This window comes from Rhipicephalus sanguineus, chromosome 5, assembly GCF_013339695.2.
Source record: "Rhipicephalus sanguineus isolate Rsan-2018 chromosome 5, BIME_Rsan_1.4, whole genome shotgun sequence".
Lineage (NCBI taxonomy): Eukaryota > Metazoa > Arthropoda > Arachnida > Ixodida > Ixodidae > Rhipicephalus > Rhipicephalus sanguineus.
Genome location: NC_051180.1, coordinates 57,413,909 through 57,431,212, shown reverse-complemented (window position 1 = coordinate 57,431,212; position 17,304 = coordinate 57,413,909). Strand labels below are relative to the sequence as shown.

The 17,304-nt window shown below is 41.7% G+C and overlaps 1 protein-coding gene across 1 annotated transcript in view; it reads left to right on the top strand.

The window, feature by feature from the left end:
- Positions 1–17,304, top strand: part of LOC119394669 (uncharacterized) — a 112,750-nt gene that overhangs the window by 51,057 nt on the left and 44,389 nt on the right. Inside the window, 9 exon segments of the mRNA XM_049415943.1 lie at positions 2,372–2,468; positions 4,263–4,315; positions 5,561–5,657; positions 6,403–6,519; positions 7,061–7,149; positions 8,240–8,385; positions 8,551–8,666; positions 9,780–9,921; positions 10,653–10,813. Coding sequence (XP_049271900.1) covers positions 2,372–2,468; positions 4,263–4,315; positions 5,561–5,657; positions 6,403–6,519; positions 7,061–7,149; positions 8,240–8,385; positions 8,551–8,666; positions 9,780–9,921; positions 10,653–10,813 — 1,018 coding nt within the window.

Here is a 17,304-nt window from a genome sequence, read left to right as displayed (position 1 = left end):
TCCGGCTACATGCCCTTCTTAGTTTAGCGAAATTATTGTATATCTCAAAGCGATATGAAAATGCACACTGCCGCACCAGCGCTAGTGTCGTCTTGCTCATTCTGAACAGTTATGCAGACTGTCACAAAGTGGCATTGTCAACGACAATGGCAATTTAGGATTCAAATCACTCTAACCATAGACGTGGAACAAAGAAACAATGTCAACCAGTTGCAATGACTCGCAATGTGCGGCAAAAACAGACGATTATATTAATAAAATGGCTGATTTCTCCTATATCTGCGTAAACGCAAGTTATATTATTTTTTTTTACCTGTGCAGTGAGGCAACTTGTAGCACAGGACATTAGGGAGCGGCGCTTTTTCCCTTTAATAGCGGCCTGGTTTGCTGGAAATTACGTCATTCACAGTTATAGTTGGTGGAAACACGTTTGTGAAGATAAAGTTACCATCATCCACAAATCATCACAATTATCTAGTGCATTTTATCGATAGCGTCATGGGGATGCTCTTGGCGGATTGACAGCTAAATTCAAGATCTAGAAAGGTGTATACATTAGCAATCATATTATGCAATCATTGAAGTCTTACGTTCACAAATCAATGTCTATCCCTACACTATAATGCCCTTGTTTTTACAATCGTTTGTTGCCAGCCAGCCGAACTCAATACACTTCATGTGGTAAAACCTATGTAATCATTGCTAATAGTGCCATTTCGCGCCCATTTTTATTGCTCAGTTATACAGGCGCTTTGATATATATGTTCATCAATGAATGCATAGGAATTTTCGCACAGCGTTGTATATATTTTTTCGAAAGTCTGCCCTTAGCCAGAATAATTATTGATTAAAAATACACATACAAATTTGCTTCGTGTATGAAGTCCAGTAACGAGCGGTGGTGAGGTTTGCTCATTTTCTCATGACACTTGTGTGTATATATATATGTAATCGTTATACGACAAAATACTGCGGAAATACTAGCTGAGATATTTGCTAAAATACGTCATCGGCAAATCAATCAATCAATCAATCAATCAATCAATCAATCAATCAATCAATCAATCAATCAATCAATCAATCAATCAATCAATCAATCAATCAATCAGGAACTATAACTTATTGCCATAAAGATTTTAGTGGTTGTAATAGAAGCGAAGAACTCGTTGAAAGAAAATATAAAAAATTATGAGAATATTTCAGCCACGCTGTGGTTGTACATTATATTGCGTACTACCTATATGTTTCTTGAGTAACATACAAGCAAGCCTTAAAACACGCGCTGGTTGCACCATACACAAGGTTATTGCCGGGGCTAACGTAGAGAAAACTAGCTATTGGATACAAAATATCTGAGCTAGATGTGATGGATGAGCTCCTGCTACGGTCAAAAGAGGGGTAGCGCAATCATTGATAAAGTTTTCCGGCTGTATTTCACGATATAATGTAGATTTCACGCGTGTCAATTTCTTGGAAAGAGAAAAAAATATATACGAAAAGACCTGATAACCTTCAACATCACCTTTTGTCTTGATTCGCCAACAGTGCATAGGGATAAAAATGTTCACTCGACTAATTTTAACTTCTTTAAAAAACCAACATTCATTGATACCAGTGAAGTAGACGACTACAACGACCGCGAAAGTTGACCAATATTCAAGCACTTAGAGTGTATGGTCTCATACGGCAATCATTGGGAACGCAGTATTTTTGAAAGCTCCACGAATGGGTTTCACGCGAGAGGTTAAGGAATATGAGGAGAAAGAGGAGTGAGGAGGGGGACGAGCAAACATTTCACATTATTATATCATAGTTACAGTGCAAAGGCATGTGTTTGGTTAGTATAGCGAGATATTTTGGTTCACTAGGGCCGAAGAGCACCGCAACGTGAATAAAGACCGAACTGTGACACATAGTGTTCTATTGGGGTGAAGGAGAGAAAATGACGTTGGACGTGTCGTGCTTTATGCGGAAAGGTGGCGTACTATAGAATGACAGAGCAGATACGATAAAAAAGACCAGAGCGAAAGTGACTTGTATTATGAGTTCACGCAAGAAAAATTGGGAAAATTTTATTGCACTGTAAGAAGTCTTTCGTGATTTGATTTTACTTATCTGATCATATCGAAATGTGCGCAACTTTCTCTGCTGGCTATTCCGCAAGATTTGATTACGCAGGAGATGTGCACAAATAAGATCTTCTGCACTTTGGAGAGAGCGAGAAAATTTGTCTGTGCACTAAGTTTAATACGTGTTCTGAGAAGTACAAAACATATGTTTGTAACTTTGAAATCAATGTTCCTAGTTGCTACTATTGCCACAAATGATTGATCTTCATGTAATCTGCTGTTGTTTTTATTTCCTACTGCAGGTACGCGTCGAGGAATAGAAACTTCTGGAAAAATCAGAATGTTCCTCATGAAGAATTCTCGCTCATACTTGGACCAGCTAAAAGACTGTTGTTCAAGGTAAAATTGGTCTCCCGGCATACTACAAAAGTGCTATTACTCCCAACGGAGACTGATGAATGTTAGGAATAACGAAATATAAAAATTTTGCACTGTTCAGAGCGCCACAGATTTCTTGACAGTACTTTGTTGGCAACTTTTGGCAATAACTTTGACAGAAAAATGTAAAAAAAGAGAATTCTACTTTACATTCTGAGAATATTCTTGCTGGCAGTGTTGAAGAAGTTCAGGTTGACACGGGAAGAAAATGTAGCTTATATTTGTATTGAAATACTGCCGCGTATTAAGACATTATAAATAACTGTAGGCAATTCGTTTATAGGTAGGCAAAGTATACTTTTGGAAGGCCTGAGCGTCCAAGTAGTAATAGCGGGGTTGTATTAGCGGGGAAACAAACTCAAAAAGAAACAGTGTACATTTCTCTCTGTGGCCCTTTCGACATCGCATACTGATATCTGCTGGAAAATGAGTATCTTCCACCTCACCCAGCTTTCCTCTCTGTACTTCAGTGACTCAAGCTGTATGCGTTTTGACCCGCGAATTTGCTAGTAATTTACGCATTTCTATAAATATCGCAATAGGAGTTTTCTTTAGGTACCAGGTGAATGTCTTGCGTATTCTAGATGTCATGTAATCCTGACTTAATAGTTAGCGCGGGTTCTGTGTGTTCAAATTACCTGTTCCTTCGTTACTTTTCAGACTTCGCCTTTTCGTTTTCTATTGTACCTATTATTTCTTTTCTGTCTTCTCCAAGTACACTCAAAGTATTCAAGCAGTCTCGTACAGGGTAGCCAACCAAGCACGTCTTTCGTTACCCTCACTGCCTTTCCCCTTTATTACATTTTCTCAGACTTCACTTGAAAATAAACTCAATTTATTTGTTACAAAAGCCTGTCTGTCATAGACTGTTAAGAAAATGACAAGATGCTGAATTCGGCTTTGTGAAGCAAACGGAGTGTACAAAACACGTGGTCTATGACATACCCCTTTCATGAGATGGAGCATACGTGGGACAAAGAGGAAGATGTCTCAACGTGCGTCTGCTAGAGCACCGTCAAAAAACAGAAAAAGTTAGAGATGGCTTTTTGGCGCAGCATTGTTCTGATTGCGGCTGTACTCCTGTCTTTGGTGGCACTAATGTGATCGCTAAAGCGTCAAGTGAACAAAAAAAGCTGATTATTGAAGCTGCGGCAATTGAAGAAAAAAAAAAGGCGATTATTAAACCTTCAATAGTGCTATCCCCCCAAGGAGCTATCATTCTTGCGGGAAGCGAATCGTCATGCATGCATTTGTTAACATTGAGTGACAAATTATTACGTGTTATCATCGTCAAAAAAAAAAAAAGGTTTTCAACAGCATGTACTTGCGCATGTGCATTCTGTACATTAGTGTTCCATTGAAATAAAATTCAGTTGTAAGTCAGCGCTTGTCTTTGTGTGTCTATTCTTCGTCCATGTCTCAGAGTGCGCTGTAAGCTGTAATAGAATGTACTGATGCACTTTATAATGAAAATTGTCAAAGTGATGTTGCATGGAGAAGTTGAACGAACGCCATAGCTTTTTAAGGGGAAGCGGGCATAAGCAGTGGTACTACGCTGTGCTCGCGCAAATTCTGTCAATGAAGCATGATGCTGTTCCTTCCTGTTGCAAAGACGCACGCCGAGATGCAGGGATATAGGCAGGCTCCTAATTTTAACACAAACTTTGATGCATACAAAAATGTTTTCACATGTGAGTGACACACTACGTATCTTGGATATAACGAAGTTTACAAACCTATGACTAAACTTTTCAGCCGATGCCCCTAAGTGACCAGGAAAGATACCAGAAGATGGGACGACTCTTTGGGCAAGTTTATTGTTATAGAAGTGTTAAAAATACTCTCGTTTTTCAACTTAACTGAGCGAGTCAATTGGTGTATTTAATTTACAATATTTAACATGATCCGTCAGCGTCTAATTATACTATATTGGCACTGCTAATCTAAAAAGGCGCTTTCGATTGCGCCACCAAAACGCTTAACGGTGATTGCAAAAATAGTTGCCTAAACTATACTTTTTATCAATACAAATAGTGATCAAACGACAGCTCTTTTAAACTAGCAACTCTCTTAACGCATAGTTGCACAACCTTCCTCTGAAATCCATAATAACAAAAAGTTCTTAAGCCATAAATCTTTGTGAGAGCAAATCGCTGCAAAAGGTGATGCTGGGAATATTACTAACAAATGCGTACAGCTAATGGCAAATGTTAATGGCACTTTGCTATTCCCTAGCTTAAATTCTGCAGGTGCGACAGGTGTCTGAAAATTAATGGCAACAAAGGTTTTTATAATGGAAGATTGCTATTTAGGCCAATTCACAAAATTTTAGTGCATGTTCGCAACTTGCAGTAGGCTACTTGAAAATAATGAATTGCTTTGTACTTCACGTATGACATAATAAAAGTTTTGTTCGGCTATGTGTTTATATAAAGAACGCTCATAACTGTTATAAGCCCTAGTATATATATATGTCCTTTACCCTAGTAGACATATATTGTAATTGCTTTACGTGTAAACCCAACGCGACTTCTTTAACCATTAGTGAAATAACGGTGCAAGACGACGTAACATTCCGTAGTGCCTGTTTTTCATAACTTATGGTGACTTCCTGGCTATGAATTCGCCTTATATTCAGAGATCGAGAGATAGAACGAATGTTTAATATAGGAGGCCAGCCTCGGCTATCATGTTCTAGTCTGTAAGTTTTTAATAAATGACGATGGAAAACAAAGGAAGAAGGAAGGAAGAAAGAAACAAGCGGAAAGACAGGGAGGTTAGCCAGTTCTTAGACCAGCTGGCTACCCTGTGCTGGGGGAAGGAGTAAGGGGGATAAAAGATGATAGAAGATAGATGTTACAAAAAAAATAGAGCTAGGAGGTGATGCTGCTACTGGCGATGATGGTGATGACAAATATATGGGATACGTTTATGCAGTTACCACAAAATAAAATCGGTAATCCAAGTGCCCAGAGTTGAGCCCAATGTTCTGCGAACACTTTCATATTCTGGAGCACAGTATCTGAATACTGTACATGTTGACCTTTACGCAGCGTCTACGAAGGAGGCAAACCCAAACTTGTGGTAGCTGAGCCGAATTTGGTAAAGCAAGTTCTCGTCAAGGACTTCTACCAACTGCCGAACCGAAGAGTAGGTTACCCTCACTTGTTACTTTTCAAATGTGCAGATCAAAATCACGTGCTCTGTGGGGCATTCATCACTCGATCACTGTCGATCATTCAGTCACGACGAAGGTAGAACAGACAAAAATATGACACCAACTATACTGTGCTTGTCACTTGTCACTTCTGCATAATTGAAAAAGCAAGTTCGTAACTATGTCTTATTGTGAGTCTACTAAGATGTTGGTGCCGTTAAGGACTGGTGCCATTGCAATGTTACTGTTTTCAAAAAAAATATAGAGTAATTGATACATAAAATAAAGAGCATATGATGATTCAAGGTGTAACCTAATTTCTCCACTTGCCCTCTTTCAAAAAGTACGCGGCGGTTAATCATGAAATTTAAAGCAGATTTATTTAGGCATTATGACTGAAGAACACTTGATTAAAGTTCAAGTGGCAAACAAAATTTCATTCCGAAATATTGCTCAAGTTACGTCATGAGCTGATGATAATAATTTCATTAAAAAAGTACCCGCTTGTTAATGCATGTAAGGACAAAAGAAGAGTCGGGCTGTTTTCTCTAGGCTTTTTACATTAGTGCGTAGAAGGCAAATGAAACGAAAGCGGCCGGCGTGCATGCCTCAAGTTACTGTGGTAGTCTTTTTCATACATGCACACGTACTTGACAAACAAAGATGTGCTAATGATGTTGTACTAAACAGAATACTATTCCGGTTTTCTTCTACATTGTCGCTTGCCTCCAATTTCAGGCCCACGCTATATCCGACCCTATTTTTGACAACATGATGGCGTTGGCGCCTCTGGAAGTTTGGAGAAAGACCCGGCCGGCCGTAAGCCCCGCGTTCTCGACGGGCAAGTTGCGAAAGGTAATGTCCATGTCGGCTGTTGTACCTATTGTTGCACCCAACATCGTTCCTCGGTGGCTGTAGTGGGGTAACAGTAATATCAGCTTCTTACACCATTACAAATGTCCCAGAAATACGGTCTTGTTCTTTATGACGTTCTATTGTTTTTTGTAGGAGGCTTTACGTTGGAGTGAAGTTGAATATCATCCACAGTTATCAAGGGTTGGACTTCGATTCTCTGAGGCTGCATTATCATTAAGAATACACAGAGACGAAAATACATTCCCTGTTGTTAAAGGTTCTGGTGACAATGTGCTAGCTGACTTTCAGAGAAGTGGACGTGTACCAGTGCTCGAGTACACTAAAGAACGTGTGTTGCATTATCGATATATATGTATTTTCTTGCTGTTGAAACTAAGCCACTGGCATCGTTCCTGCTTGGACTATACCGCGGTTATTGCGGTGGATCGGGATAGCACCACTGCTCGTAATACAAAATAAAAGCTTCTATTATTGTGATGCCGAAGACTATATCTGACGATTATGTTCTGAAACTTTTCAGATGAATGCTTTAATTCAGGACTGTGCAAGGGTTACCTGTAAGCACTTAAAGGCAGCGGCGGAAAACCAGGCTGACATAGACGTTAAGCAGTAAGTATTTCGAAGAATGTATACAACCATTCTATATGTTTCTTGAATGTTTGTTAAGTCCATGCATTTCGAACTGGGTAAGGGCCGAGCGACTACGTGGGAGGAGGACACAGAGAAGAGCAGTATACATCTGTTGACTGCATCACACTTAATTTCGTTGACGAGTTGTCTTTTGGCAGTGTCCTTTTCGAAATTGGATCCTGGGGCTCTGCGCACAGATTAAGTTGACTAATATGTTTTCTACTGGCGCTTTACTTTTCGATTGTTTTTGTTTCTTGAATCACATAATTCAATGTGAGTCACGTGTGGTACATCGTATAAAAATTTGAAGTGAAATCCCACTGTTTTGTGTGATGCAGATACTGCAACAGCGCCACAGAGAAACAGTTTTACATATTCCCTCAGGGCAGCTAAGTTGATATGTGCGAGGTAAGAGGTGCGAAGCACTACTAGAAGAAGCATCCAGTGCCTCATATTAGATCTCATCCTGCATTGCAGAATGACAGCTTGTTTAGAGCTGTTATGGTGTGGGGCGATGCAAATCAGCGTGACCAAACAAGCTAGCGAGGAGCGAAAAAGGGAAATGAATCAAGGGCTCGTTTCTTTCTTCAGACAACCTAATGAAGCCAACAGAGAACGAAGCCAAGGAAGGCATAGGGGACATTATTCGTAGTTTTGAACTGTATAGTGGTAACATAATGAGCTAGGAAAGAGGTTACACTTGCGTGCGTGAAAAGCCATTCGCCATTGGACGTGGCTGTCTATGTAAAGGAACGTAATATACGACGATTGCTTCCAATAACTGATCGGTTTACAATCCAATGTGTCGAACTCACGCCCGTACAATGCATGTACAGTTACATAGCATTCAATATTGCTGCTTTACCTCTTTCTATATGTCTCTCTCATTGTGTCTTTCAGTACACAATCCCTTCCCTACGCAGAGTAGCAAGTCAGCGAATTTACACACGCAGGCTAAATTCTCTGCCTTTCAATAAAGAGCTCTCTCTGTCTCTACTTGTATGACTGTATTGGAGCCATAGTTCTTGGGACACTGGTTGGAACCCATTCATATATGCACACTTGACAGGTTCTACGGCCATTACTCGCTGGACGTGATCGCTAGGTGTGCCTTTGGGACGACGCTTGATTCTCACTCGGACGCCACTAACGAGTTTGTGACGGAGGCTAGGAAGGCGTTTTCAGCGCGAGTGTCATGGAAAGTTCTTTTCTTCGGTAAGTTTTGCTTCCGTTCACGGCAACCACGACAGATGCAGACTTGTTTACAGAGCTCGTGTACCGTGCCAGCAGCACAATAGTTACGTAATTACGTAAATAATTACGTAATTACGTCACGTAAGTCGTTTTCTTCCGTAAATAATCAGTGTGTCCCATTTTCAGTGCTCTTTCCTGACCTGGTCAAGTTTCTGAAGCTTAGCATAGCCGGAGGCGGACCCGCTCAGTATTTCAAGGAAGTCTGTCAGCGCATCATCAGCGACAGGCGGGTCAATGGCAAGGTTCGTGTTATGTTTTCATCAAAGTTACAACGTACAAGTACATGTTACGTGCCAAAATGTGTCACCAACCAAAAACACGCCAAATATAGCACGGCGCGCGTTTTGGTAATGTATCACCGCTTATCATCGGTTAACGGACTATATTTAAGGTTAGGATTTTGAATACTGTAGAGTATAGATCATTCAAAGCCGCTGGCTCTACTTAGTTAAATTTCTGAAGCACACTCTTTTATTGCGAGCCTAAGTGTGGAAAGGAAGGCTACAATTAAGGGTTAGTAGAGTCTTTGATATATATTGTAAAGAAATTTAGAGTTTATTATAGAGAGAGAGAGAGAAAGAAACTTTATTTAAGTGTCCTTGCTGGGGTCAAGCGAGGCGGGAGGCCGGGAGGCGGGCCCCTCCGTAAGCGCCCTTCCTCAGGCGGCGGCCAGGCCTTGCATCCTGGCGGCGCCTTCGGCTAGCCGGACGGCCCACAGCTGGTCCTCCGGGCACGATCTGAGCAGCACAGCCTCTCACTGGTCGGTCGCGGTGTTTGTAAATAGTGCTAGAGTAATTTGCGTTACTCATTTGAAAGTTTTGGCTTTGTGATTGTATACTGTGCGTGGCGTAAGTAACATAGAATAGAAAAATGAGCGAGTTGGTATTGATTCATACATATGACTGTGCAGCGCTCACAAAAAGGGACAAGGGACAGAATAAGCGCACACGACACAGTCGTGTGCACTTCATCTGTCCCTTGTTCCTTTTTATGGGCTCCGCGCAGTCCTAAGCATGCGTAACACTTGATACGCCCCTTCAAACTCTGTACCGTGAGTCTTTTTTTGTTAGTGCTGGCGAACGTACAAAAGGCACATTGTGAAACACACTCCAGGCTCTTCAGCACCAGCGTGCAATTGCTGTTATACAATGACTCTATCAGTTTTAGTTTTTTGTTGCTACGAATGGCAGCATCTGTGGTCTGCATTATCCAGCTCGCGCTCTATCTCTATCATGCTATTGTGGAAGGCGCATAACAACACTGCAGTAGCTCATCACATGTCCTCGTCTGGGTGCGGGCACTATACAGGTTCTTTAAAGAATGTAGCGATTGAGGAGCCTTTCGGTTACTTCCAGCGCCACGAAGATTTCCTCCAGCTCATGATAGACGCACAAGAAGGCAACCTGACAGCTTCTGAAGAAACCTCCACAGACCCGGAGAACAAGATCTTCGACGTTGGATCAGATACAAAACCGGAATCCACCATTTCCACAAAGCGTGAGTGCAGCTGAGGCTAATTTTTTTTATTTACTTCTGCTTTTTTCATTAATAACATCGGTCCTGAACAGAAGCTTTCCAGGTTATAATAGCCCAAATTGAACTTTTAACAAATCGCTGGAAATATTTGACTGCCATATTTGCGAGAATAGATTTTGTTAGGCAGATTATATTGCACATGTGCACCAACTCTGCTTACTTCAATTTCAGTTTGCATTTGCAAAGAGAATCAGAGCCCGTTTACATAAATTCAGCCGCACGTTAAAAAGCTTCGGGTGATCAAAATAAGTACAATTACACCGGGCCTGGCTAGTACTGATACTAGCCAGGCCCTGCGGTTACAGTGCGCAAAATCCCACAACGTTAAAATGTTACTAGCAAAAGTAACCGCGAATGCTCGTGGGACACAGAAAGACACAACGCGAAGCGGTAAGAAGCGGTCTTTCTGTGCATCGTGTTCTTTTGAGGTTACCTTTGCTAATCCACCAACTGGCCTACACCCACACATGCCCTTCTAAGTTTAAAATGCGCCACACTTTTGATGATACAGTTACCCTGAATAGGTGTGAGAAAGCTTCTTGCTGAGACAAGGATTGCACATTCGAAGATTCTTTGAACCGTAATGACGTCACGAAAGTGTGCGACAAGGCTTGTTCGCATAGGTTTTATGCAGACCTCACGAGGTTTCTTTTTGCAAGAGTTACGTGCTCGGACTTCACATTCACTTTCAGGTCTCACTGAAATAGAAGCAATGGCGCAATGCGTGCTCTTTTTTCTGGCTGGTTTGGAGACGACTTCCTCGACCCTTGCATTCGCTACTTATCATCTCGCTTTAAACCCCGAAGTGCAGGAGAAGCTGAGAAAAGAAGTCGACGAATGCATGGCAGTTCATGTAAGTTGTTTGAGTTTTTGTGATGAATAAGAGCTTTAGAATAGCATATTCGCAGGAAAGAAATACAGAAAGAAAGAAATACAAGAAAGAAAAGTCCAGGCATCTATTTAGAATTTTGACGCAGCATGGCAGTCGTCCTTTTTCTGGCGAATTAACACACAGGACTCTCACGCGACTCCAGGATTGCGTGTCATCATTCCGAGCAACAGTACCGGGATAGAAACGACGGACACCGTAAAAACCAGCTTGGACTCTACCGGTTGTTAATGTTATCTGTGAGATAGATGGTATACACAAGCAAGCCGACCTGACACCTCCAGTGGCTGTACAGATGGTAGTTCATCATTTTTACACAAGACACAATGGAAGGACGAAGATATATGCAGATGGGTCCTGTACTGAAGAAGCATCAGCCTTTGTGGCCTTTATACCATAACTTACGAGAAAGTATAAATTATCACACAAATATACATTAACGACATCGGAATTAGGGGCTATTTTTGAAGCTGTTAAGATTATCTGCGACAGTTCTGGGACACGACAGTGGATAGTATGCCTGGATAGCAAACTCGCCCTTGAGATAGTCAAACATGCGAGGTCACCTACCAAAAATTGCGAAAAAGCTCAATGTATCGCAGAAACTGGAATATGCCTGAGCGCAGGATCACAACATCGCATTTCAATGGATACCGAGCCACATTAGCTAAAATAAGGGCAGGGCTGGGCAAAGATACTTTGAAATTGTATCGCGATACGATACAAGATACTCAGGCAGGAAGTATTGGAGATACAGATACAAGATACTGCTGCAATAATTGTATCCAATACGATACTTGGCAATCGTATCTTAAGATACTTCGATACATTCTCAAATTTGTTATTATAGATCCATATAATGTAGCAGCAAACGCCTATACACGAAAATGTCTGCTTGAAAATTTATCAACTGTGGCCTATTTTGTTTCACTTGAATGAAATGTCTATTAGTATCTCAGAAGTTTTGCCCTTCTTACTCAAAGTACATTAGTTTGCTTCCAAAACAACTTATTGGGGCTTCTTTTAGCTTCTTCACAGGACAAACCTTTATACACTTCGCTGACAGTGGTTGTTGCTTGTCATTTTTGCAGTTTATGGGAGTCGCTGCTCAGCTTGCCGACCAGTTAGCGGGTTGCCATATAATCACAATAATGGCAATAAGAAGCCTTCTCACGACGGCGCAAATACCGGTGTGGACTTTTACCTTGTCCGTAAAAGACAGTTTGCACAATACCGTATATCCGGACAGGTGTATAGCAGCAACGACGCTGGTAGCGACTTTTTTCTTTTTTAGGGGGGGGGGGGGGGAACGCATGGTGTATATGGGGTTTGAGACCGTTCGCTAGCGGCCCGGCCGGCACAAATGACCGTCTCCGTCCCATTTGTTATAAGTATGTTCGTCAGCTACACAGACATGAGTGGTCTCAAGCATTTATTTCGTGAGGAACATGTGGTCATCATGTGCTGAAACATAACCGTGGGACAAGAACTCTATATTTCAATCCGCGTCCAGATTTCACTCGTTGTGTAGTACATCGGTATCGATGTTTCTCGAATCCTGACTCCACATCCCCTTCAGAAATGACCTATATATGAGATATGGGAAAGGCTTCCTTTCAAATGGCAACGTCATTTTGTTCAAACTCTCTCCGACCCCACCATCCTCACTGTCCCGGCACTTTGAGCTAAATTTCGCGACTGCGGCCCGCCGGCTATAAGCTGAGTTTCAGACCCCTGGTGTATACGTAGATGACGTAAAACTGCAATGAATTTCCATGTTCTACTTAGCTGCTGGCGTAAGGGATTCTTTGTTGATATACTCACTAACGTGCAATATTTTAGCAATTTTTCTTCAACGAGAGAACATGTACAACACAGAAATGTCTCGCACGTACTGTATAGTTGCACAAAGCGTCGCAGGACACCGCCGCTATTCGCGCTATTGCCGCTTATAGCTACAATAACGCGGCGATTAGTAATAAGAAAAATATTTAAGAAGGCCTAAAACAGGAAAACAAATATAAATAAAATAGAGAGGTGGTTGTGTATCAAACATTCACGTTGAATGAGTACAGAAACGCGATACAGACGGCACCCTTAATAGCTATGAGCATGAAGTCTTACCTGTGGAGACAATACGAAATTCGCTGCCTATGGAAAATTGCCCGAAACGGCTCGTTGGGACGCTCGTGAGTAAAACGGAGCATTCAGTAAAACAACGTTTCTCGAATCCCCTCCTTAACATCTTTAAGATGGCTCTTAATGATTTCCATTATTATAATGCAAACTCAATTTCGCTATTTTCTTAAGCGGTAAGCAGAATATTTTGTACTGTATACTCGAGGCGAGCGCACATAATAATATATTTGTTTTCAAACTCGCCTTGGCAAGGGCAAATGTGTAAACAGTAGTAGAAATAAAGCATACAGTTAGAAGAATAAAAAAGCGGAAATCTTATTTTGGGAGTGCGTTACAATAGACATACTGCAGTGACCAGACCGGAAAAACAGTGCAGAGACCTAGGTAATGTATGTGATGCAAAATGACAGCTAAGAAAGCACTTGTGGCAATAATCAAATTATGAATTCATAAATTCTTTGAATAAATGTTGATGAAAGCGAAAAATACGGGGCGCCAAGATATTTTCTGTTAGGTAAACGCTTGCTGTTCTAGATCTAGCATCAGTACCAGTGGTGCTAAAGTTGTTAGAATCTTATTTGCATATAAGTTAATTCATTGCATGCAAGTGAAACTTACATCCACGAGATCCTTCAAATCACTGATATGTAAAATCTATGCGACACAAAGCAACCCCATTCTTGCACGCATCACATTTCGTTACGGAGAAAGGCGCAAGAGAATCTTAAATAACGACACTGTAGCAACATCAGAATTTGCGAAATAGACGCCGCACGCAGTGGAGTACGCGGCGCAGTACAGTGGCTAAGAGCAAGTGTCGCTGCATTGGTGCAACTAAAAAGGAAAGCAATCGAGAAAACAAAAGGGACGTGGGCTGCGCAAATGACTTCCACGTGCTTGTCTTCCTGACCTTCCACCCTCACTGGATGACTCGGGCGTAAAAATAAAATAACGTCACTGCCCTCAGACTTATTGAGATGGCTTAGTGGCACCAGTACCAGCTTGAGAAGCGGAGCTTGGCCAGCGATTATTGTTTCGCACGGTTGGGTTGCGATAGAAGTATCTTGTATCTTAAGATACACGATACATTATCGAATGTATCGGAAATACAGATACAGATGCTCGTCTTTCGAGACGTATCGCGATACAGATACACGATACCCATAGAGTATCTAAGATAGTATCTAAGATAGATGTATCTTCGATACTGCCCAGCACTGAATAAGGGGCAATGAAGAGGCAGGCAGGCGCGAAAAACAAAAGCCTTGAAGGAAGGAAGGAAGGAAGGAAGGAAGGAAGGAAGGAAGGAAGGAAGGAAGGAAGGAAGGAAGGAACAAGCGGAAAGACAAGGAGGTTAGCCAGTTCTTAGACCGGCTGGCTACCCTGTGCTGGGGGAAGGGGTAAGGTGGATAAAAGATGATAGAAGAGAGATGCTACAAAAATAACGGAGAGCAAGAAAAGGAAAACAAGAGAAAAAAAAGGAAAGGAGAATATGACAACACTGCTTAGAGTCTGTCCCGAAGACCAGTTGTCCGCAAGAAGCGCAATAAGGCTTTCAAAGCCTTCTGTGCTGACGACGGACTCGGCAAAGGCCCCAAAACCCTTTGTTCGGACAAAGGGCGACTGTCAAGTTTATCTATATATAGGGCATACGAAAGTTCTTGTCTTGGCGCACTGAAACGGGGACACTCACACATAAGACGGGAGGTCGTTTTTTCGCAGCTGCAGTTATTGCATGTAGAGTCGTTGACCATTCCAATCAGACAGGAGTAGGCATTCGTGAAGGTCACGCCAAGCCACAGGTGGCACAGAAGCGTCTCCTCAGCTCGCGATATTCCTGACGGAAGACGGAGTTGGAGATTGGGATCCAAGCTGTGTAGACGAGCGTTGGTGAATTCCGCCGAGTTCCACTGGGCAAGTGTAAGTTCACGTGCCAGCGAATGAAGTCCTGTAGCTGCGTCGGTTCCGGAGAACGGTATATCTGCGGAGTGGTCACTGTCATGTGCATATCAGGCGGCCTAATCCGCACGGTCGTTACCGTATATACCACAATGAGCCAGTATCCACTCATACGCTATATTGTGTTGTTTCTCGATTGCATGGTGGTGAAGGAGCCTTATAGCAGCGACTAACTGCTCATTAGGTCCATAACGAAATGGCGACATAAGACATTGCAAAGCTGCCTTGGAGTCAGAGAAGATGGACCAAGCTTGCGAAGGTTCTTCAACTACAAGCTCTAGTGCTGCACGGATGGCGGCGAGTTCTGCGGCCGTCGATGATGTCAAATGCGATGCTTTGAATTTTATGGTGGCTGACTTCGAGGGAATGATTGCGCAATCCCTATGCCTGGGGGGCGGATATTCGAAATATTATAATGCAAAGAACTAACCATTGTTCTATGAAGAAGTGGTTTCATAGCACTAAAACAAAGCAATTATTACTTAATGAAGTCGATCCACGCAGAAAATTCCTCATAGCGGTAGATTTCACACGAAGTACTCCACAGACTTTGACTGGAAGTAGCATATGCAAACAGCTTCCTGCACAAGATACACTGATCCAGCTTACCGGATTGCTACTGCGGTCATAAAGAATGTTTGGGATATTCTTTAGGAGTGCGTAAAGTGTACAAATGAAAGAGAAAAATTAAAGAAGAAACTAGCAAGTTTGGACAGACGCCCCCTCACATTACAGAAATTACTTGGACCGTGGCCTGAAATGCATCTTCAGAAAAAGGTGAACATCTTCCTGTAAGACTTCTTAGTGGACACCGGACTAGATAAGCGCTTGTGATGAACAGCTATGCGCTGATGATATCCTAATCCATATACTGTGAGCAGAACTAAGAATGTGTGCATGTGGACGCTTTATTGCAATGTGAGCTTCTGCAAGCAAACTGCACATTATCATCTTATTTTAACTTGTTTCAGTGTGCTACATGTTTGATCTTTAGTTGCTCAATTTTTATTTTGGATGACCATGTCTTTTTTTCTTTTTTCGCTGCAGAACTTATAGAAATGGAGTAGCCGAGGTAATATAAGCATCAATCTCTCTACAGCAAGCCAGTTAAAACAGAAAAGAACAGAAAATGAACAGAAAATAAAAATTCGGAGTAATAACACATCTCACGCAAGACACGAATGGTGTACTCAAATGGTTTCCACACCGACGCGGTACCAAGGCTCAGAATTACGCCCATTTTTTGCATTAAGATGAACGAATACCAACTAGCTCAAACGGCTCTTTCGCTCAAAATTACGAATGCAGTGTTGAGGACGCGATATCGTAGCCACGTGCTCCTGCGGATAGATTTTTTTCTTTCGCAAGTTACAAACCACACTTGATGGTCCATAATGTGTTAGTAGCGTTAATTATTCATGACGCATTAAAGAGATGAGTTGAAGTACAACAACGACACTGTTTAGAACCGAAACAGACCTAAGGCAACGTTTCATCTAAGGCATTATCTAAGGCGAAAGATAACCTTTGTTATCTTTCGGTGCTTCCCTTTCATTGAGATCTTTTTTGCGCGCTTGACGGCGATTCTAGTACAGCAAGTGCATCAGGTGTCAGCAAGCCCGCCTAGTGTGTTATCACTCGCACATTCAGAGCGTGCTCGAAATAGGGTGTATTACCGCAAGCTGGTAGTAATACTTTCTGCTCTTCGATGACGCTTACGTGTATTGTCTTGACGTACACGACACAGCACATTCGAATTAGGGAAGTGTGAGTGAAAGCGTCAGAGGCCTGCAAGAGGTATCTTTTTCCCTAAGTTTTGAGCGCTGAGGGGGCCTACTGAAAACTGTAATGGGAGCTTTACAAAGACCTGTCGCAGCTTATGTGTCGTGAATTTTTTTTTACAGTGAATGAGAAAAAACGTGAATTAAATTTAATGTTATCACATTTACGATCAATATAAATTAAAATATAAACTGCATATGAAAATTTAATATGCATATTAGACATCGTTGCTCAAAAGTACGGCATATAATCTCTTCAAAAAAGGGAAAGAAGATCTAAAGATATTTTAGATGGAAAGATTCAAACTATAACTTGGCTGAAAACTCATTACAATGCAACAGTATTATTCCGAACTAGTTCTTCTTGCGCTTCACTGCTTAACAATGATGAATCAGTAGTCAGAACATGCAGAAGTTCTGATGATAATATAATAATTCTCGGGGTTTAACGTCGAAAACCACGATATGACTATAAGAGACGCCGTAGTGGAGGGCTCCGGAAATTTTAACCACGGGTTTCTTTAAAGTGCACCTAAATCTAAGTACACGGGCCTCTAGCATTTTCGCCTCCATAGA